The sequence below is a fragment of the Rhizopus delemar genome, genomic scaffold, assembly GCF_000149305.1.
Source record: "Rhizopus delemar RA 99-880 supercont3.2 genomic scaffold, whole genome shotgun sequence".
NCBI lineage: Eukaryota > Fungi > Mucoromycota > Mucoromycetes > Mucorales > Rhizopodaceae > Rhizopus > Rhizopus delemar.
In genome coordinates, this window is record NW_027137828.1 from 2,911,856 (window position 1) to 2,933,263 (window position 21,408).

At 33.8% G+C, this 21,408-nt stretch overlaps 10 protein-coding genes across 10 annotated transcripts; 4 read left to right on the forward strand and 6 right to left on the reverse strand.

Annotated features, from left to right (window-relative positions):
- Positions 1 to 471: 471 nt before the first annotated feature.
- RO3G_03380 (uncharacterized protein) lies at positions 472 to 1,050 on the forward strand (the record flags this gene model as incomplete). The annotated part of the gene is made up of 1 exon (XM_067657971.1): positions 472 to 1,050. One exon carries the CDS (start codon positions 472 to 474, stop codon positions 1,048 to 1,050), a length of 579 nt encoding a protein of 192 aa, XP_067514072.1.
- A 258-nt stretch (positions 1,051 to 1,308) lies between these two features.
- On the reverse strand, positions 1,309 to 3,252 carry RO3G_03381 (uncharacterized protein; the record flags this gene model as incomplete). Its single annotated transcript, XM_067657972.1, has 3 exons — positions 1,309 to 2,381; positions 2,437 to 2,612; positions 2,663 to 3,252. 3 exons carry the CDS (start codon positions 3,250 to 3,252, stop codon positions 1,309 to 1,311), a joined length of 1,839 nt encoding a protein of 612 aa, XP_067514073.1.
- A 478-nt stretch (positions 3,253 to 3,730) lies between these two features.
- On the forward strand, positions 3,731 to 4,168 carry RO3G_03382 (uncharacterized protein; the record flags this gene model as incomplete). The annotated part of the gene is made up of 1 exon (XM_067657973.1): positions 3,731 to 4,168. One exon carries the CDS (start codon positions 3,731 to 3,733, stop codon positions 4,166 to 4,168), a length of 438 nt encoding a protein of 145 aa, XP_067514074.1.
- A 361-nt stretch (positions 4,169 to 4,529) lies between these two features.
- RO3G_03383 (uncharacterized protein) lies at positions 4,530 to 5,429 on the forward strand (the record flags this gene model as incomplete). Its single annotated transcript, XM_067657974.1, has 1 exon — positions 4,530 to 5,429. The coding sequence occupies one exon, from the start codon at positions 4,530 to 4,532 to the stop codon at positions 5,427 to 5,429; it is 900 nt and encodes a 299-aa protein (XP_067514075.1).
- Positions 5,430 to 9,295: 3,866 nt separating this feature from the next.
- RO3G_03384 (uncharacterized protein) lies at positions 9,296 to 9,490 on the reverse strand (the record flags this gene model as incomplete). Its single annotated transcript, XM_067657975.1, has 1 exon — positions 9,296 to 9,490. One exon carries the CDS (start codon positions 9,488 to 9,490, stop codon positions 9,296 to 9,298), a length of 195 nt encoding a protein of 64 aa, XP_067514076.1.
- Positions 9,491 to 10,053: 563 nt separating this feature from the next.
- On the reverse strand, positions 10,054 to 13,511 carry RO3G_03385 (uncharacterized protein; the record flags this gene model as incomplete). Its single annotated transcript, XM_067657976.1, has 11 exons — positions 10,054 to 10,094; positions 10,143 to 10,305; positions 10,353 to 10,428; positions 10,473 to 10,647; positions 10,696 to 10,849; positions 10,906 to 11,118; positions 11,169 to 11,700; positions 11,758 to 11,906; positions 11,960 to 12,217; positions 12,406 to 13,178; positions 13,229 to 13,511. 11 exons carry the CDS (start codon positions 13,509 to 13,511, stop codon positions 10,054 to 10,056), a joined length of 2,817 nt encoding a protein of 938 aa, XP_067514077.1.
- A 756-nt stretch (positions 13,512 to 14,267) lies between these two features.
- Positions 14,268 to 14,986, reverse strand: RO3G_03386 (uncharacterized protein; the record flags this gene model as incomplete). The annotated part of the gene is made up of 3 exons (XM_067657977.1): positions 14,268 to 14,312; positions 14,373 to 14,750; positions 14,798 to 14,986. 3 exons carry the CDS (start codon positions 14,984 to 14,986, stop codon positions 14,268 to 14,270), a joined length of 612 nt encoding a protein of 203 aa, XP_067514078.1.
- A 355-nt stretch (positions 14,987 to 15,341) lies between these two features.
- Positions 15,342 to 16,048, reverse strand: RO3G_03387 (uncharacterized protein; the record flags this gene model as incomplete). Its single annotated transcript, XM_067657978.1, has 3 exons — positions 15,342 to 15,756; positions 15,915 to 15,964; positions 16,025 to 16,048. The coding sequence occupies 3 exons, from the start codon at positions 16,046 to 16,048 to the stop codon at positions 15,342 to 15,344; spliced, it is 489 nt and encodes a 162-aa protein (XP_067514079.1).
- Positions 16,049 to 17,625: 1,577 nt separating this feature from the next.
- RO3G_03388 (uncharacterized protein) lies at positions 17,626 to 19,443 on the forward strand (the record flags this gene model as incomplete). The annotated part of the gene is made up of 5 exons (XM_067657979.1): positions 17,626 to 18,048; positions 18,268 to 18,325; positions 18,374 to 18,919; positions 18,979 to 19,244; positions 19,333 to 19,443. The coding sequence occupies 5 exons, from the start codon at positions 17,626 to 17,628 to the stop codon at positions 19,441 to 19,443; spliced, it is 1,404 nt and encodes a 467-aa protein (XP_067514080.1).
- Positions 19,444 to 19,855: 412 nt separating this feature from the next.
- On the reverse strand, positions 19,856 to 20,943 carry RO3G_03389 (uncharacterized protein; the record flags this gene model as incomplete). The annotated part of the gene is made up of 7 exons (XM_067657980.1): positions 19,856 to 19,908; positions 19,962 to 20,060; positions 20,114 to 20,230; positions 20,287 to 20,363; positions 20,417 to 20,451; positions 20,635 to 20,665; positions 20,789 to 20,943. 7 exons carry the CDS (start codon positions 20,941 to 20,943, stop codon positions 19,856 to 19,858), a joined length of 567 nt encoding a protein of 188 aa, XP_067514081.1.
- Between the last annotated feature and the right edge of the window lie 465 nt (positions 20,944 to 21,408).

Sequence of the window (21,408 nt, forward strand, 5' to 3'; positions counted from 1 at the left end):
TATATTTATTTCAGTGGAATTATTACTATTGACAACCATTTGCTTGTAAATAAATAAAAAGAAATAAGACAGAAAAAAATAAAAGCCTAAAGTGGAATATGAAAAATAAGCGCACACTCGCACAAAACAAGGGAAAAAATAAGGAAGAGGGCGGAGATTACGTGTGTAAGAAGAAGGGTGTTTATCAAATGCAATAATAAAGCATAATCAGATGCCTTAAAATGAGTTTATTTGCACATGAAAATAATGAGAAATTACATGAAAAAGTGTATTCCAAACATATTCAGGGAGACTGGAACATACACGAGAAAAGATCGAATATCAATTTGATTAAGGAGAGAACTAGTGTGCGAGAGGAGAGAGAGAGAAAGAGGGCAAAAAAAAGAATAATGTACCTTATATCTTTCTTAGTTAATTGAGGTTATTTCGCCTTTGGACAGAAACCTCTCATATGCATATCCAAAGATATAAATGATAAGCCCATTTTCTTTTCTCTCTTTTGTTTTTCTTCCTTTTTGCTTTCTTATGTTATTGTACCATAATAATCCGCAGTGTTTTGATACCAACAAATGGAAAAGAAAATTTAATTTTACTTTAAAGCTATACCGCAATCATCCTCATTATCGAAATGGATCTGCAACAGCCAAAGCTGCAGCTACAGAAAAATTTATTAGGAAAAATATGAAGGAAACAATCATCTCTGAAGATTTGACTGCAAGTCAATTTGCAAATTTAACAGGCATTAAAACAAAACGTGACGATGAGGAGAGCAGCAGTGATGATGACGCAGATTCTACGAGCACATCAACCAGTCAGCCATTGACTATTTGGGATTCTCATTTTTGGCTTGATCGTCGGTTTAAACATTCAATTCCAATCTCTCAATCACAACCTTGTATTTCATCTATACCATTAACAAGGCACAGATCAGAACCTACTGTGATACAAAAGGGTCGATTTAAAATTATATGGGGAATGGATGATAATGAACCTATGGTAACTACAACTAAATCAAATTGTGTAGAATGGAAACGTAAAAAGAACATGTAACAATATATATTCAATCCACATTCTTTTTTTATATCTCTTTTTTCTATGAAATTCTTTCACTCCTTTTTATATATGTAAATATTTTATTTATATGGTGGCCATTATAATACTTTTTCTTTTTTTTTCTTTTTTTTCTAATTTATATGCCATTTTTATTTTATTCTTTTGTTTTTATATGTAAATATAATATGAATGTATTCAAATCTATTGTATTTTTTTTATTAATAAAGTGAAAAAATATACATAAAAAAGCATTGATTAAAAAAGAGAGGCGGATGTAACTGTTTTTGATGTTGTCTTTTGTTTGCCATCTTTTCCAATGATCGTAACGTTCTTTGCACCCAGTAAATCCTTGACTGCTTTGGTTTTTTCTTCTCTTTGTGCCATCTTTGGATTGTATTTGTGCATAATCTTCTTTTCCTTTTCCTTCATCTCGTTCTCCTTTCTCTTCATCTTCTTCTTTTGTGCTCTCAACTTCTTACGCTCAGTTTGATCCATTTCAGTTGTTGCCTTAACCTCTCCACGCTTCTTCTCGTATACTTCTTCAGGAGCCAATAGTGTGGCATCTGATACATTGACGGGTATGACTTCTTCCATACTAATTGCAGCAGCATTGCTAACAATTTCCATTTCAGGTTTAGGTGCTTTAGGTGTGTAATGAAAGTTGGAAAGGGCATCCAATTTAACGCAAAGGTTATTGAATAAGTTTGTGATCTCCTCATGTTCCTTTTCAAGGGCTTCATCGCGCTCATCAACAGCGGCATCACCCAGCTTCTTTTTGGAATAATCATCTTCGTAAATTTCAGCCAATGACTTTTTGGATCTTTCATCGTTCAATTCAACACGCTTGGAAGGAACGAATGGACGCAAGGTAGGATCAACTTTACGTTCAACATCATCAAACATGTTGTCTAAAATACGCTTCTTGATCATATCTTCTAATACATTGGTTGTTTCTTGTGTAATCACTGGCACAGGCTTATTGGCATGTTCAAATTCAAGATCTTCTTCCAACAAGCTATTCACAGGTCTCACACTAGCTGTTGCTTCACCACGCAGAGTCCAGTGCTTGTCTCTGATGTTTTCTTCTTCGTATTGTTCAATTTGAGTAGCAAGACGTTCTTGTTGTCTTTGGAAGGCTGATTTTTCTTGTTCGTTATCTTCTTCTTCTTCATCTTCGAACAAATCACGTACAGAACCTTCTTCTTCTTCACTTTCTTCTTCTTCCTCTTCTTCATCTACGTCCCTCTCTACCTCCTTTTCTTCAATCGGCCTCATTTTTCTGGGTTTTGGTCTGCTTTGTTTACCATAAAAGTCATCATAGTTCAAGTCTATAAACAAGATTTATTAACATTGTGTTCATTTTCAATCTGATCATCATTTTACCAGCTACGTCTTCAAGCTCCTCATCAGAGTCTTCAAGATTATCCAGATCGTCATCGAAATTGAAACCGTCGTCTTCACGATCAGACATCATGTCTAACTCTTCTTGTTCTTCTGTCCACTTGTTGAATTTTTCTAAACTGAAAAAGTCATCATCAACTTCAGATGTCTTTTTTGGTCTATAGAGCCGTGAGTTAAGATATTTATATTTCTCTATTGTTTTATTTACACTCTTTCTTCATCTTCTTCGAGCTCTTCTTCAAGCTCACTGTCATTAAGCTCCTCCTCCTCCTCTTCTACTTCTTCTTCTTCTAATTTCCCATTTTCTTCTTCCTCTTCTTCAAACTCATCCATTTCTTCATCTTGATTAAATTCCTCTTCAGATGCATCTTCTTGATCCATCATGTCAAGATCCATTGAATTTCCAGAGATGCTTGCTTCTTCTTCACTTTCATTCATTTCTCTTCTTGATGTGACAGGTCCTTTTGCTAAAGTTTTTAAAGTTGACTTTGCATAGTGTAAAAATGGCTCATTTTGTGCAGCGATTTCTTCCCATATTTGATCATTATCAAAATCTTGAATCAATAACTCTGTAAACGGTGAACATTCGACTGGTTCTACTTTTTTAACTACGCAGCCATCAATGTTTAATAAGATTTTTTTTAGTATTGCTTTTTGTATACCTTTGTCATAAAAGTGTTTAGCAATTTGTAAAGCATTATCTTCAATCTTTTTATCAGGATTAAAAAAAGTATATGGCTTGTCTACCACACTGGTAATGAATTGACCAATCACTTGAAACTCTTTACTGGCAGACATTTATATTTTATACACACACACACAAAGAAAAATATTATGCTTTTTTTTTTTTTTTTGAAAAGAAAAAAATTGTGACCTTTTGAATAAGAAGTCACAGGTACACATATGAAAATGAAGCCGTAAATTGCCACCAAACAAATAGTATCTTTTACTATTGTCAGGTACCATCAGTTTATGTAAATCAAAGGAATAAAGACATCTTTTCTTTTCTCTCTTTCTCTTCCTCATCCTTCTTTTTATCTTTTGTGTATAAAAAGGAAATATTTATATTTAAACATAAAGATGGCATATTTCATTTTATCAATCTTATAAATGAGAAGATGACTTCATAATGCGTATATCATGTTATAAAATTGAGTTGTATATCTCGCGTACAGTCTGGCTGGTGGACATTGATGGTTACAAAAAAAGTAATTGTCGGCCACAGAAAAATGAATTTGTCGATCACACAAAGATATAATTGGCGGTTATAAAAAAAATGGTTGTCCAACAGAACCTAGAGATCCGTCAACAACACCGAACCTTCAAACAGCTTTCTCACTGCCGTCGATCGATTTCCATAGATCCTATACTCTGGTTACCCATGTCCAAGTCAGAGCGTAGCCGCTGTATACGCTGGCGACTAGGCTGGCTCCCTTGTGGCAAGCCAAGACCATGTCCAAAACACCCTATGCAACAGCTCTCAAAGAACCATGCTATCAACTGCCTTGATATGCACCGACGCTTGTTTATACCTGAAACTGTCCAGGATCCACTGTCATTTCTTTTGAATATGCTTCCTCTACGTCCTTCGATTCCCCCAATTTCTGCTCTCACCTGGTATCAGCGATGGCCGATTATATGTTCCATACTGCATGAATTAGATCAGCTACACCATGACAAACTGATCTCTGCCAAATACCCCCATGGTCAATAGCTTCTTATATGGTTAAGCCAATTCTTTTAGTTTTTCTTTGATAACTCCACTCATTCCTCCCCTTTCACATTTTTTACTCTTACTCCCAAAAGAAGTTTTTTTTTTCTAAGCATGAACATCCTTAAGGATTGATCTGGTCCGGGTTGGTTTTTATTATAATATTTTTGCGCTCAATTAGATCTTAAATAAAAGACTATGTTTAAAGAAACGTAATTGTCGAAGGACAAGATTTAATTTTGTCGGTTCCTTTTTTCTTTTTCTTTTTCAAACTTTTGAGATCTCTACAATGACAAATACTTTTTATTTCGAAGATGGAATGGACAACCTTTTCGATGAGCATGGTGAAAGAGTTTATGATCCCATGGAAGGTGTCTTAACAGAAACTACAGACCCAAACATTGTATTTGAAACAATAACTAGCCGCAAAAGTTATTTAGCTAATAAACCTGCCGAAAAGAATATTGTAGTAAAAGAGGCTAAAGAAAAAAACACTTTAGACGATAAGTCTGCCAAATCAGCATTTTACAACACTTATACAGACAAGCAAAGAGAGGATTTTATTGATAAAATGATTGAAAATCCTGAAGAGAAAGGAAATATCACTAGATTTTCCAAAGAACTCTTGATTAACCCACGTACTGCGGAAAGATGGTGGAAAACATACAAAAAGACGGGAGAGGTGCCCTATAAAAAATCAAAGAATAATAGTGGTCCAAAGAGCACTTTCACTGCGAAACATGAGGACTATATTAAGAACTTGATAGATGATGATTCTCAGCTCTTTGCTGATGACATTATAGAAAAACTGACTAAACAATTCCAGGACTTTTCTATATCAAAATCGCAGCTTAATCATCATTTGAGGAATCTTATGCAGATTACCGTCAAAAAGCCTCATTTTGAAGCCGAAGTTAGGAACTCTGTTGACAATTTGGAGACAAGATACGAGTGGTTTATGAACTGGAAGGATAAAGATCTGGACTATACAGAAAATTGCGTGTTTATTGATGAAGCCGGGTTTCATATAAATATGAGAAATAACTGGGCTAGATCACCAGCTGGAACTCGCGCTGTGGTTAAAACTGCAAAAACAAGAGCAACTTCTCACTCGGTTATTGAAGCCATCCATTCGTCTGCAATGCTTCATGCCGTTTTGAAAAATCCCCCTCCCAAACCTGAATTAGACACTGTTGCCAAAAAGAAGAGAAAGGGTAACAGTGGAAAGAAAAGAGGTATAGTTCAGACTAACGACGACGAATGAACTCAGGAGGATGACATCAGTGTAGTTGATGTAAAACCAGCTTCAAAAGGTACAACAACTGCACATTTTATTAAGTTTATCAATGAGCTACTTAATGTTATGGATGAGGATGAATCTTTAAAGGGCAGTTATTTAGTGATGGATAATGCTAGTATCCATAAGTCAAAACCAATGATTCGAAAAATCGAGGCTAGAGGTTATAGAGTAATGTATATCCCCCCTTACTCGCCTGAGCTAAATCCTACTGAACAGTTCTAGGCCTTAGTGAAAGGAAAAATGAGGCCCCCTCGTTTGATGAAAGAAGAGACATTATCTTCTAGAATTGGTGATGCATGTAATGACGTTCGGTTTAATGACCTTTATAGCTTTTGCTCTCATTCCAAACATCAAATTATAAATTGCTTTAAACGAACTCCATTTTAAGCCTTTCATTAAATAAATATCTACTAACTTTAACTACAAACCAACTGAAGTGTTACGAGAACTAAAACATTATATGATTCTGTTAATTAAAATATGGTTAAGCGCTATGAATTAAACTCAGTAGCATCTTTTCCTCCTATCGTTCATATTACATAAAAAGCGTACCGTAACCGTAACCGTAAATCCTCTTTTCTTCTGAATCATAAAAAAATGTCAAGCTTATTCTATTTTGACGAAGACGTATTTTGGTCGGGAGTCGCCTTTGATTCCTTTTTTATTTTTAAAGCTTATTTTGTATTCAAATGATGCTCCTTTTCATGGCGATTCTAATGGTATGCTTTCCGGTGTGGTTGGATAATTCTCAGACGTTAAAGAAAATATAAAGAAAATAAGGGGAAAGGAAAATAATCAGCTTCACCGCATCGGGAATTGAATGAATGGAAGTCACAATTGGCCGACATTATTTTCCTTACCTATTATTTTCTCCCCTCACAGGATACATTAACAAGGCGATCTCTGGACGCATTGTTCACCCAATGTGCCAGCACACTAAACAGAAAAGAACACCAAAAGAAGCAACATGAAAACGAATACTCAATTGATACATCATTTGCTATATTTATCAAAATCATCATAATACTCTTTATAATTGTATATTTCCCCACTTATCTTTCTTTTTAATTTGTTATTTAGAGCATCAATTGATGTGAAGTAATAAAAAGACACCTTTTCTTCCCGCTAAATTTAATTTTGGTTGCCGAACATATTATTTTGCGCGTTCAAGCAATTGAAGTCAAGAACTAGTCTCATTGTTGATTTTGTTGTTATTGTACATTAATAGTCTTTTACAGTCTTCTATTAATTGGTTTCTGTTATAACTTCACCATATAGCGAAACTAAACATAACATACAGATTAGCAACTGTCAATCTACCTCATGCTAACCGCCCTGGCACCGATCGCATGTGCAAAGCAGTCGCTAGAAATCCTCAAGTCATTGACTTAATGGCATCGTCAATCTTTAATGTTGAAGCTGGAATTTATCGCGTAGATGAGAGTGAGTGAGCTAATGGCACGCGTTCTGATTTGGTCTTAATTCCTGATGTAGATAATGATGAACAACGCCCTCTCATTGTTGAATTCCAAAAGACTGTTGATAAAAAATTTATAAAGAGAGCAATAAGCTACTGTCTTCAAGCTAATAGTAGATATGATATTGACCCTGTTATGCTGATATTCTGTATTGATACCGTTGCTGAATCAATCGAAAAAAAGTTTAAAAACAGTATACGTTTACCATGTTGCGCTACCATCCCCTGTGATTTCTGGGCTGCGGAGTGTTTAATTCTTAGCAAGAAAACTATTAAACAACACATCAACATAGAAGGATCACTGAATCCTTTGATTGCCCTAGGAATGTTTTTAAAGTATCAAGCAAGTGCAATCACCTTATTACCAAGATGTGAGGACCCAACCCTCATTTTTTTGTACGAGATTGCAAAGAAATCTTTTCAAGAAATTTACTACAGAGACGTTTTGATTTCAGAAGAGCTTAATAATTTTTGTGATACTCAACTTCAAGATTACAAAAATATGTTGTCTACTATTCAAACCGAAGAAGAGCCACTTCATACCATTACTGAACAAATACAAAAAAAAATAATCAAATTAATCAAAAGAAACGACTATATGATGATATGACGACTGAAAAAAGCACTGAAAACATACTTACAACCGCACCTACAATTACTACTTCATCAAGAGATGTGTATAAAGAAGGAATGGAATTTGTAGATACATTTAAAAAGGAAAGAGACGAAAATGGAAAGAGAATAGATTGGAAATTATGTCTTTCTAAAGGATTGAAGGAGGGAGTTTTATTTGGATATAAAAACACTAATAGCCTTCGAGTTCAATTCACCAAGTACAAAAATAAAGAAGCAGCTAAATAGAAAATATTTATTTTCGTTATTGAGGTTAAAAGACAACAAGATTAATAAAAGCGATTAATGTAAAGTGTTCCACCTCCTATTTATTTTAAGCAATTTATACTACGTATACGTTCTTTATTATTAGTATTAATTGTTGTGGTGTTTTTGATGGTTTTTACAAAATAAAAAGAGACTGTTTATTAGGTTTTTATTTAGTCTTCTAGTTTCTTGAGTGCTGAAAATTGGTTTAAAGAAAAAATTAAAAAGAATTATTTATCTTGTAGATAATGTATACTTGAAATGTCTTTAATAAGATATATAAAACTAATAACTTGAGTTAAGATGTCATTTTGTATGATTTTTCTTATGCTCATACGTCATTGTTGTAGAAAATATTTTATGACTGATAAATCATTGTTCAGTAGTAACTATTCCAAGACGTGTGTGGCTCAGAATAAAAGAATAATTTGTTATCTTGTAGATATGATACACATATTTAAAATGCCTGTATTGATACAGTGGGATTACTAAACTTTATTATATTTTAGGTGAAATCATTTAAAGCCTGCCTTCTTTTCTTTTCTGCTTTACTGTATATATCTAATCACCATATGTCCTTTTCTTATTAATTATCATAATATCAGTAGAAACCCTATTTTTTCCCATTTTATTATAAACATTCAAACACCCACTGAACCATTTTTTTATAACCGCCAATTATATCTGTGTGTAATCGACAATTACTTTTTTTGTAACCACCAATATCCACCAGCCGGACTGTAAGACAAGGAGAAAAAAAATGATTGTGATTGGGTTATTAGAAGCAGTCAGTAAAAAAAGAGAACTACAAGGGAAAAAAAATTTCTTTTTTTTTTTTTTTTCTTCAGCAAAAATAAATAAATAAAAATTATTTAAAGTAGTATATTTTATGTCATTTTTTTATAGTTTTTTGGGTAGAAAAGTAATATCCCCATGATTTATATAAAAATACAATAAGAATGATGTAATTTATTATAAAAAAATAGGAAAATGACCAAATGATGTATTAACTTAGCCAAATCTGAAAAAAAAAAAGTAGGCTATCTTTCTTTTTAGTCGCGTTTTTTTTTTTTTTAAAAAAATGTGAAAATAACCACTAAAAAGAAAAGAGTTGTACTTTTTTTTTTCTGATTACAAACGGAATAACTGAGAAACTTTTTTGCTGATGGTCATTTCCCATTTACAATGCCGCTTTAAGAAAAATCCTCTTTTTTTTGCAATCAATAGAATACCCAAATAAAGAAATATTTTACTATTTTCCTATTTATTTGATTCAAAAAAAAGGGGAAGAGAAAGCCAAACATAAAATAAAGGGGCACAACAAAAAGGGAGTGAACAAAGTTTAAAATGATAGAGTGATAGAGGGGAGGAGGTAATAGGATCTAAAAAGAATATATATCAATGCACACACACACACACACACACACACACAGAGGTAAAGAGAGGAAAAACAAAAAACGATGCAATAAATAATTTATAACTCAGTTGCAGTTGTTGTTGTGTTATTTGCAGCAGTGAATGATTTGGTATAAATTGCTGATTCCTTATTGTTATTATGTTCAGTGAATTGTATTAATCTTTGCTTGATTGTCGTTGCCGTCTTCCACTCTTGCCAAATTTCGGTACGAAAAGAGTCGATACGTTCTCTTTTCACTTGACGTGCTTCCATTCTGGTTAAAATGAATAAGAGTAATTTACATAGACGAGTGAATTTACGAAATGTTGTGTTTAGGTATTGATTTGCCTGTTTCATCAAATCGTCATCCCAACTACTCGTGTCATATAATTTCGGGTATTGATTCAGTGCAGGGCAAAGTGTATTACTAAATGATTGTAAATCGCGTACGACTGCTTTTACTTGATATAAACAACGACATAAATCCACCAATGCTTTATCATTTGAAGAGATTGTTTTATGATAATTATAGGATTTCATTTTATAAAGAAGGGAAAAGAATAAAAAAAAGCAATAAATTTTTTTTTACTCAATTTTTTCCATTTTTATAAGAATCCCCTATTTTTTATTTGCCCATTTATTTTACTCATGGAATAAAAAAGAAGTTTTTTTTTTTTTTACCTGTAAAAAACTAGATCATAAATTTCCCACTTTTATTAAAAGTCAGATAGAAAAATTATTCTATTATGATCCTTTTGGAAGTTTCCATTTTAGTAAATCTCGTCATTTTATTCCTTTGCTATATTCTTTTTATACATTTACAAAGTGATTCAACTTTAATAGAAAGATGATTGTCTTGATACATGTTCCTCATCATCTATAATAAATTATTGATATTTTTATACTCTTATCATCATCATTTTACCTCTTGTGCGCATCGAATTATCTTCACTGGATCTTTTACGTTTCTTAATTTCAGCATTTTGTTGACCGACAAAATTAGTAGGCATTAATTTCTTTTTATACATGCTGTATTGTCTACCAATCTCACCCGTCTTCATCCAACCATCTGGCCAACATGATAATAGCTAGAGTACAAAAGTCAATACTTATTTTTATCTAGAAGACAACTTACACGTTGATACATCAATTTCCTTGCTTTTCCATCTGCTACTGGTTTCTCTCCATCTTTATATCCATTTCGATAAGAACTACATAGCTGTTAATATCACACCATAAATACTTATAAACTTACGAAATAAGATTACTGATATAATTAGATTGCTCATCAGCCTTCATAATATCATATATTATCTTGCGTACTTCATCGGTACACTTAAACTTTGTTTCAAGTTCTTCCTCTGGTTCAAGTGCATCCACATCAATAATACCATTATTATTTGCTGCTGCCGTAGCTACCTTCACTGCCTCTATGGTAATAATGAACACATCTGCTTACTAAATATAAAATAACTTACTCTCTTGTTTTAAGGCAGCTACTTTGGATTCATACATCTGTTGTTGATCAGGCATCATCCTATCAATCGTCTGCTTCAATTTAATAGCCAATTCGTCAATCTCCTGTTGAAGCTCATCAACACGCATCTGTCCTGATTTCGTGGTGACAAATTTCTATCATACAAGCACATCTTATTATTACTGTAGGAGGATGATTACGATGATCTTACCCTGAGTGTGAATTTATTATAAGGTAAAACACTCATCAAATGATGAACATAATTGATATCCAAGTTGGTGTTTCGACGAAAGCAAATCAATCCACCATGTAAAACAAGCGGTTTAAGTGATTCAGGAAACTTTGACTTGTTTGCAAATGTTTCCTTGCCTGCTTCAGTACGAATCTTTGTCATGAGCGTGTCGAGTTCACGATCAAGAGGAAACTAGTATGATAGGATGAGCAATTTGATAATAAAAATATATTTATATATACCAAGACGGGCGGTTCTGCTGCCTTCTTTTTTTTCTCATCAGTGCCATCATCATCGATCACCGTAACATAATTCACTTCTGGTTTCTTTTGTTTTGGTGTACTTGTCTTTTCAGGCATTGATTTATTCACTGCCTCTGCCGGATGAGTCGTCTTTTTAGTTGGAATGTTATTGAAAATGCTAGCGAGAGGAGGCACTGCAGATTGTGATAGTGTGGTTGTATTGGCTACATTTGCGGCTGTATTAGCAGCAGCCGAAGCATTGGTAGCTGTGGCTGAACTGGTGGCAAGAGGATTGGCTGTAGTAGTATGGACAGTTGTAGGTTTAGGTGGAGTCAACTGCATGGGTTCAGCAGGAATCGTAGTCGTTGCTTTTTTATTTTTATTAGTAGTCTTTGGTATTGTCGTATTGGATTGAGTTGTCTCTTCCTTTTTGCGTGATTTAGTTACTTTACTATTTGTAGTAGTCGTACTCTTTGATTTTCCTGTCGCTCTGCGTTTATTGCTTGTTGTCGTTATCTTTTTCTCTTCCGTACTACATAAGAGAGAAAGAAGAATAAATAAAGTGTATCCTTTTTTTTTTGCCCTTTACCTTTCATTCGCATCCAATGGTCCTTGGTAAACAAAGAATCCGTCGATTTCGGGAATGTCATATTCAAAGGATTCATCCAACAACATCTCACTATCATCAATAAAAGGATCTTCAAAATCATATTCATTTCCTTTTTTCTTTAATCCACCCTGTATAGATGTAAGTATTGTTTAATTGAATTTTTGTATGTATATGAATTTACAGTTATACTATCATCGTCCGATCCTTCATCGTCTTCATCGTCATCATCTGCTGCTTGCTCCATGGGCTCTTGCTCGTCTTTTAAGCTATAACTCTCGGCCTTTTTTAGCAATTCTTTAAAGAAGGCGTCTTCTTCTTGAGCTAATTCCGGTACAAGGTTGTTTACTTTTTGTTCCTTCTTTTTCTTTAATTGATGATAAGAAAATATAACGGGAATTTGTTGAGTCTTAACGTCAATATGAAAACGTGTTGATCCTGGCTTTAGCATTATATTTTATTTTGTTTCAAAAAAAGAGAAAGGATTTATAAAAGAAAAAGCAAAAAAAAAAAAAAAAAAAAAAAAAAGAAAAAATACAAAATTTTTAATGCGTCATACAATTTTTTCTTTTAATTTAAAAAATAAATGGCAATAGCTGTGACAAGACCGCCTGCGATCGCACTCTGTACAGAATGCCATTGATTTACTCGCTTTGTGTTTTCCAACGCATTGTCATTGTTTGATATTGCTGTTTCTTGAGGGATGACCTCATCAGGTATTTGAACGTCCATCTCAGGGGAAATCTCCAATACTGGGATATCCGACACTTGAGCCACAGATGCTTGAATTTGAGGTGTTTCAAACTGCTTCAGTGACTGCAAAACAACATCATCAAACAAAGGATGCTCACTCAAACTGTTCACAGCCTCCATCAACAAGACCTGCTGCTCCATCAACACCTTGTCCTTTTCATTCAACGACTCAAACACATGCCCCCACTTTTGTTCTTCCTCATCCACCTTGGCCACCAGTAGCTCTTCAAACCGATCTGTCAATCGTTTTCGTTTCCTTGGTTCAAACACGGTTTGGACAGCGACAAACAAGATCAGGTTGAGACCCATCAGGGCCCACGTACCATAAGTACTCGCACTTCGAATCTTGTCACTCCAAAGCTGTTCCTCATGGTACCTCTCCATGATAGAACGAGCCAATTCCATATATTCTCGATCCATCTGTTTTTCACATGATTGATATCGCTCTTTGGCCATCGCTTCGGCCTGCGTATGGGCATGCTCAAGTCGATAGAGTTCGGTGAAATGAGTCACATCGTCTGCTGTCCAAAGATGTTTTCGCTGTAAAAGTTCATTGATGTTGCGTTGTGTATTCGATCTTGTTTCAATCGCTCTTTCGTATTCCCTTTTGGCTATTTGTACATCTTCTCTTGTTGCTTCGAATAATTCGGCTATGGGTGATGATTAGAAAGAAACTCTGCGTTATTGCCAAAAGACTTACACTGCCGAGTGACTTTATGTTTTACGGTTTCAATATGATTATAGCCTGTCAGTTCATTCAATGCACGACTTGCTTTTTGTAAAGCTTCTTGGGAATTGCTCACATCACTTGTTAATTGCTTCAATTTGTCTGAAGCTTGATTGAATTTATTAATGTACAAGTCAAGTTGCTGCTTCAAGTCTGTTTGTATCTTTTCTATTTTTGTTTGGCCTTGTTGTGTTGAAAAATGACGAATAAGTTGTCTATTTAGGATGCGTTTAGAAACAATAACTCGAAAAGGCATTTTTAGTTTTAAAAAAAAAAATAAAGGGGTCGTCCAAGGGGGTGTGTGGGGTGAATACACAATTCTATTTTTTTTTTCCTGTGTTTTAAAAAGTCCAATCGTTATTATTTTTTGTAACGTCTTTTTTATGTACTTGCTTTCATATTGTTATTAGATAAAGTGTATAAGAAACGCGTTTATTTAGCGCTTCTTTTGCATTGTGTTACACGACATCTCAATATATCCAATTGTGGATAATGAAGCAAACCGTATAATTCTCTTTTTTCTCCTATTTCTAAGGTGCTTTTACATGAAATGCAAAAATGATCTTATTTTTTTTTTATAAAAGGCAAATTCTTATTTATTAAAAAGGAAACAACTTTTTCTCTATAAAAAAAGGAGAGAAAGAGCATATTCGATCAAATATAGAAAATTTTTATTCGATATTTTCAATTGCGCATAGAGGAGAGGAGGTAGTTTTTTGACCAGCTTTTATTTAAAAAAGGAAAAGTTCGGTAATTAACGTATAAACAGGTTTTTTTGTTCCCGCTTTTGCATCATCAAGGGGAAAGAAAGAAACAGAGTGTGGATCCTTTACTTAAAAGGAGGCCATAAAAGGGGAAGAATTTTCGCGCCTTTTTAATAGAAAAATGCAGGTTTATAACAAAGAGATTTGATATCGAGAATTTTGTACATCAGATTGCAGATTGTTATTTTATATTAAAAATATACTTGAACATCTTTCTTACGTCCAAAGAAAAACAAATTTATTTTTATTTAATCATTGTGAGATACATTAATGATATAATATGGTAAAGCAGGCTATTCATTATAATTAATACACTGTTTCTTTGTTTTCTCTCCTTTTTTAAAGAGTTTTACCTGAATTTTCTTATTTCTGTCACACTGCACTAACCAATCAGGCTTTACGATAGGTATAGAATGCTGAACAGCACGATCATAATTTGTTCCACCAGGCAATTGAGCCAACAAATGGGTTGTTTCTACATTCACTTCATCAGACCAAGAAGCACCCATTTTTGTCAATAAATCTTTTAATTCAGTGATGGCTGGTTCTGATTGTTCAAAAGTACCAAATGCAACCCGAATACCCGTCAAATTCTCCATCTTGTGTGTACGTGCAGTTACCTTATTTGATTTATATTCACCCGCTGTAGTCTTGATGACGATATGAAATTCAAATTCATGATCTACGTCTAAGCCAGATAATTTGATAAAATTGGCATCATCAGGTACATGCTATATACATTTATCAGTCACTCTTTCTCTTCTTTCTATATCTTTACTTGTGCCAATTTGGTGCCATTCTTATAAATATCCAATGAACGAAGTTTAGCTGTATGCAGTGTAAGAGGATCCCATTCGAGAATAAGTGAAGTTTGCGTGATATTCTTCACACGAACAACAGGTGAGAGAGGTTCAAGATTACCAAAGTTGTCCAAGATATTATCTTGTAATTCCCAAAACTCCTTCATCTTTTTTTCTTCCTCATTCTTATTACGGCTCACAGCAATGTTGACAATACTTCCAGATGTCACTCCTTTTGGAAGTAAAAGTGAAGGAAATTCAATGAGATGATGATCTTCTGTTAAAAGAATAGCCTATCGTTTCGTGATTAGTTTTCGCTTTCTTCTTTATGTAACCAAAAAAAACAGCCCGTTATTTATATAATAAAGACATACCATACCAGCATCTAGTTTTCCTACTGTGAATTGAACTGAGGTCATTTATTATTATTATTATTATTATAAAAAAAGAAAGAAAAAAAAAAAATACAAGCAAAATTCCATTTTAAATTACAGTAAAAAAAGCGTAACATTTTTATTTATTTTAATAATCCCTTCTTGGTCTTGCTCCACCGCCAAATCGATTATTATTCGCATAATCTCTTCCATAACTTCCTCTTCTGTCACCCGTTCTCATTGCAGGTCGTCCGGTATTGAATCGTCCCATATCACGACTTCCCCTTGTATCTCTGCGTTGATCTCTTGCAATAGCAGGAGGAGGGCCGATAAAGATAGCAACATCCAAATAATCACCAATCATAAATCGGCTCTCTTCTAGTGTCTTTTTCTGATCTCTTGTTGGTTTGGCACTCACCACGCGTCCAATATCTTTTTGAAAGAATCTACCGGCATTTTTGTTGAGATAGACAAGTCGAAAAGAAATACGAGCATCAGGATCTCTGGCTTCTGGAATGACCTGTTCAATCAATTGTGCAATTTCTTCAAGTGTTGCGTTTTTCCTATTATAAAGTCTAAATGCGTGATGAATGAAAAAAAGTAGCTTATTTTATTACCATGTATAGAGGGTCAATTCGTTTTCTGGTACATTGTCAATTGAATAAGAGTGAATTCTAATCTATGTCAATTGAAAAGAATATAATAAAAACTGTAGACTTACGAATTATGTCCACCTTGACGAGTAAACACCCTTAATAAAAAAGGACAATCCTAAAAAATAGATTTAGTTCTTAGTTACTTTCTTGGTATCAGTTGCAGATGCCCTTTTACTTTTTCACGATCAACAGTAGACATATTCTTTAGCAGAAAAAAAAAAAAAAAAATAGCGAGTTTAATTTCTGTATCTCTTTCTTCCACTTTCTTTCTGTGACTTGCAACATGCTACATACAAAAGTAAAATAATTTATGCCAATATCCATTCTCTTTTTTTTATAAAATGATGACGCGTTCGTTTTAAAGAATTTGTTAGTAAAAAGAGAGAATATAAATAGGCTTAAGATAAAATAGAAATAGTAATTTAAGGATTACTTTTTGAGCTGGTTCACGCACTCGTTAAAAGTTTTGTTCAGACGGCTAAACCTAAATGTGTCTCTCGCTTTCCACAACCCAAAAACCAGAGTGTCTTACTTTATTTTCAAATCATGATTTCAGCTTAGATTAAACCTTTTAAAGCAAGAACCAAGAACTAAGAACAGACTGAAAAGACATATCAACTTATCAAAAATTTAAGGATGAAATTGTGTGTTAATATATTCATTACAAGAATAACTCCTACACAAACTCTGTCTAATACAATCATCATCTTTATTTTAAATATAGTATAATGTCCTATGCGAGTATCGTCTCTCTCTTTTTTTATAGCCTCAGTGTCATTGAGTTTTCTTTACTTCCTAGCAAACGCTAATATAGTACTTTTTTCTTAAAAAAGATTAAATTATGCTATTTTCTACAGTCATCCTTTATGTGAGAACTGACAATACAAAATTGCTGTATAAAAGATGTTTTTATCAATAAAGATGCTCAGAGCATGATAATAATTAAAAAAGCAATTGAATCTTTTGTTATATTTAGATTTTAAATACCAATATAGACCATTTATGCATTCTCAAATTTTTCTTCATCCTCTCTTTAATACATTCTCATCTCTTCAGGCCTTCTTATGGCTGGACATGACTTGAAAGCATCTCAAAACATTCATATCTTTGTCCTCCCCCCTCCTTTGAACATTCTTTGCTGAATCGAATTATTGAAAATGATGGCAGTTCTTTTTGTTCGTCATAGTTTTTCCGTATTATTCCCCTACATGTAGGTTAGTATTAGCTTTGTGGCAATTAGCGTCTAGACCACAACAAGGTATCCATAAAAACAAAGAGAGCGTTTTTTATGATGGATTTAACCCAGCTTATTTAATATCCCGCCTTTCAAAGAACAGTCCAGCTTGTCTTTTTTTATTTTACTTTTGCACTTTTTATAATGTAAGTTCGCATCAGATGAACATCTCTATCATAACTTACATATAAATAGGGCTGATTATTGGATATCACAACAAAAGCACTGGTGTAAATATTGTAAAAAATTTGTTGCCAACAATAAACCAGTAAGTTCATTATCAATTTATTCACTTTTCTTTTAATCGTAATATGGAAAGTCCATTCAACTTCATGAAACTGGTCAAGCTCACAAGAACCAAGTCGAGAGATTTTTAAGAAATGTTTACAAAAAGGGAAGAGAAGACAAGGAGCAAGCAGAATCAATTAGGCGCGAAATACAACGAATAGAGCAGGTAAAGGCATGGACGTTGACAGACGACGCAGCTCACAATAGTTTAGGCGGCAATGGTAACGGCCGGTATGAAAGATGGAGTGAAATACATGTCAGGTGCTACCATTACCAGTACATTACCCAAAGCTACCACTTCAACTGCAAATCGTCCAAGTAGAACTGGCGGAGTCGCGGGTAGCTATGGTTGCGCTGCAAATTATTATGTGCCAACGATTGAAGAGTTACGTAATCCATCAGCAAAGGATCAAACTTCGGCAGCCCAGGGAAGAGAAGAATGGGCGATTAATAAGGAAATTGCTAAAGTGGGAGAGTGGGAAGTGGTTACACCAGTAGCAGCCCCTACTTCCTCTTCTTCCAATAAAACTAGAAAAGATGATCATCAAACAACAACTCATGATCAAGCGCCCGAGTTTCAAGATGATGACGATGATCATTCTGTAGAAGACTTGAATTCATTTAAAATAAAAGAAAAAGAATATCCAGATGAAGCATATCATCATCATCATCAAGAAGTACATGAAGAGGTTGTATTTAAGAAGCGTAAATTAGCAGATTCAGATAAATCGAGGAAAAAAAAGACTTTACGCAAGAAAGAATAACCAAAAATTTTTAATATTTGAAGTAAAGTCACAAAATTTTTGGAAAAGAGATAATTTATGCGTTTATATAAAATAAATAATTTCTTTTCTTTTTTTTTTTTTAATATTTCGTAAACTATGACTTTATTTGAGAATAACTTGGAAGGATGGATGGCCGTCATCATATCTTCTATAGCTTGCATTGTAGGAGGTAAAACAACAACAACTTGACTCAAACTATGACTAACTTGTATAATAGCTTCTATTGTATTCATTGATACATTATTTCATAAACCATTATTAGACAATCGGTCTTTTATGGCATCTTCCATGTCTTTAGCATCTGGTGTCCTTTTGTTTTCTTCACTTGCTGTTTTACTTCCTCAATCACAAAAGAGACTTAACAACGATACATTGCTTTATACATGCTTCTTTGCAGGCGCTGCCTTTACTTCAATACTTACCAGGTTAATTCATTATTTGATGCCGAATGCTATTCATGCCTGCGGAGACTCTTCCGAAGCTTGTGATGAAGATCAAGAAAGACAAAGATTGGGAAAGCATCGTTATGATGTGGAATATGGAACCATGAAATCAAGTGAATCTCACTTTCGATTTCATCATGAAGATCAACAGCAACAACAAAATGGTGAAAACAGCTTAAATGAACCATCTACACACGATCATCATCACCATAGCCATCACCATCATGAATCGATGGAAGAAGTAGTAGCTAATGATCCTAAGCATTACTTTAGCATAGGAATTCAAACAGCCATTGCTATCTGTGTACACAAATTTCCAGGTAAAAAAAAAAAGTGCCGAGAAGAGAGAAAGAAAACGTGTGCTAATAAATATAAATAGAGGGACTTGTGATGCTTATTTCAACAAAAGCTTCAGCTTCTCTTGGTTTAAGTGTTTGCATTGCAATGTCAGTACATAATTTAACAGAAGGATTTATGATTGCTTTGCCTTTATATTACGCTACACGATCTAAAATGACTGCATTTATCTCTGCTGCTTTTATGGGTGGATTATCACAACCATTAGGAGCATTGGTTGGATTGTTGCTGATTGAAAATATAAGTAAGCCAAAGGAAGATATGTTGTTTGGCATTGTATTTGGATGTGTAAGTGGCATGATGACGTTGATCACAATTCAGGTAAATAATAATCACAATAATCAAAATTGTACATTAATATTTATCATATCTGTAGAGCATGCTACCTCAAGCGATTAGAGCAGATACCCATCAGCACTATGTTCTTGCATTCTTCTTCTTAGGTATATTCCTTGTAGGTACATCTTCTATCTTGGGATCACTTTAGATATGTAGCTCTTTATACCCTCATGTATACGTATCATTTATTATTATATAAATCGTTTATCATTAAAGAAACGTTTTTATTTAGTACAAGTTCAATAACTTAGAATCATCTTTGCCTCCTTTAATAATAAAATTGAACACTTTATAAACCGTTCCTACAGTCACCACAGATCCACCAAGAATACCGCACAGTCTGACAACAAAGTGTAAAAAGGACTGCGGACTTTCTTCACTTATTTGTACAGAAATTGGCTCCATTTCATATTTAAAGAAAATACCAGGTACTGTTTGCCCCTCATAAAATGCTCTGTGGGTGTCTGTAACAGCATACTGGTTGGTGAGCAATACATGTCCCTTACGATCTATATAAGTAGTAGGAACCTAATCATTACTTGTAAGCATCTTATTGCTGCCTAAATACACGCATTATTTACCACAGAGAGATAATATTGGAACATTTCGAAATCTATCAATGAAAAAGATATAAGCATAGGATAATAACAAGATTGATTACTTTACGTGTCTCGGCAATTTCCATGCTGTTATCAAGTGGGTTAATTAAATTTGGATAAAATTCGCCAAATGAAAGCTCGTCAATACGATGCGTAAAATTCAAAACTACAATAATTATAGTGAGTATACAAATCAAAAGCTACAGTTATCTGCATTACCTTCGTGGCTAGTATGAACCCTACTAGCATATCCGTGGCCGTCTGATGTTATATGAAGATTAGATGCGACTTTGTTTACTTTTAGTGATCCATAAATTCTACAAGCACCCATATCCTCTATAATAAAAGTGTTATTTTCCCTCCATTTTGCCTTATAGTTTCTTTGTTTTTACTAGCTATTTGATGATCATAAGATTTTCCATTTGCTGCTCGAATAATCTCATTAATGTATTTTGGGTCCTCAATGGCTCTAACAAATATAAATTAACAATGATGCCTTTTTTTTATATTTTCAATTAGTACTGGTATTTAGTTGCTGAGCCAATTGAAAATTCAGCCTATATATTATAAAAGGTTATATCTTGTATGTATTTTCTCCTTTTTTTTGCTATTCTTGTCTTACAGGAATACGCTTTAGTTCATTTGTAAGTTCAGTTCTTTGTCCAGTAGCATCAACCACATGAATAAGCAAATCTAATTTATACTGTCAGCATCCGCCTTTCTTTTTTCACGAGAAATACTTGCTTGGACAAGGCATGGCAATAGTGGCATCTATATTGAATTGCATCTTTGTATCTATTGTTGAATCGACTAAGAATCGATAGTTTGTATGAATCTTGCGATATCTGGTATATTTGTTAATCGCTGAAAAGTACCTAATTCTTTTTTTCTTACTCGGATAGTTCGTTGAAAGTAAGCAAAACTAAACAAAATGTGACAATCAAAGTAAGTAAACCACCTCGTTCACTACGTTGCTGATTATCGTCTTCGACCTTTGGAAATACATCGATGGCAGCTGCCTTTTCAGCCCATTTACCAAACTTGCTCATCTCGAATAAATGAAAGACTGAAAATAAATAAATAAAAGACAGGTGTGTAACTTTACAATATTTATTTTAATTATGATTAAATATACTTTTGTGATTGAATTGCCTGAGCTAGATCAAGAAATGTGTAAAGCGCTAAAAATTTTTTTTGATAAGCAAAAAGGGAAAAAAGACAGAGAAGGGAAGAGGAGAAAGGAAAGTATGATCAAGTACTAGGTTAGGTTTTGCCGAGCTGGTTCACCAACTTGGTTCCAAGAGAGGGAGTTTCCGAAGGGATCTTGCCATGATAGAGGTAGTCGAGTTCGAATAGCCCTCTGTATTATACAATGATTTACGTTTAAAAATTCATGATTTTGGGGGATAGAATGTTATACTTGAACAAATACATCAATTAAAAAAACGCCATATTCCTAATCATAGATTGCCCCTACAGTCTTTTGAAACTTTAGTCATGGTAATCAGCCAAGC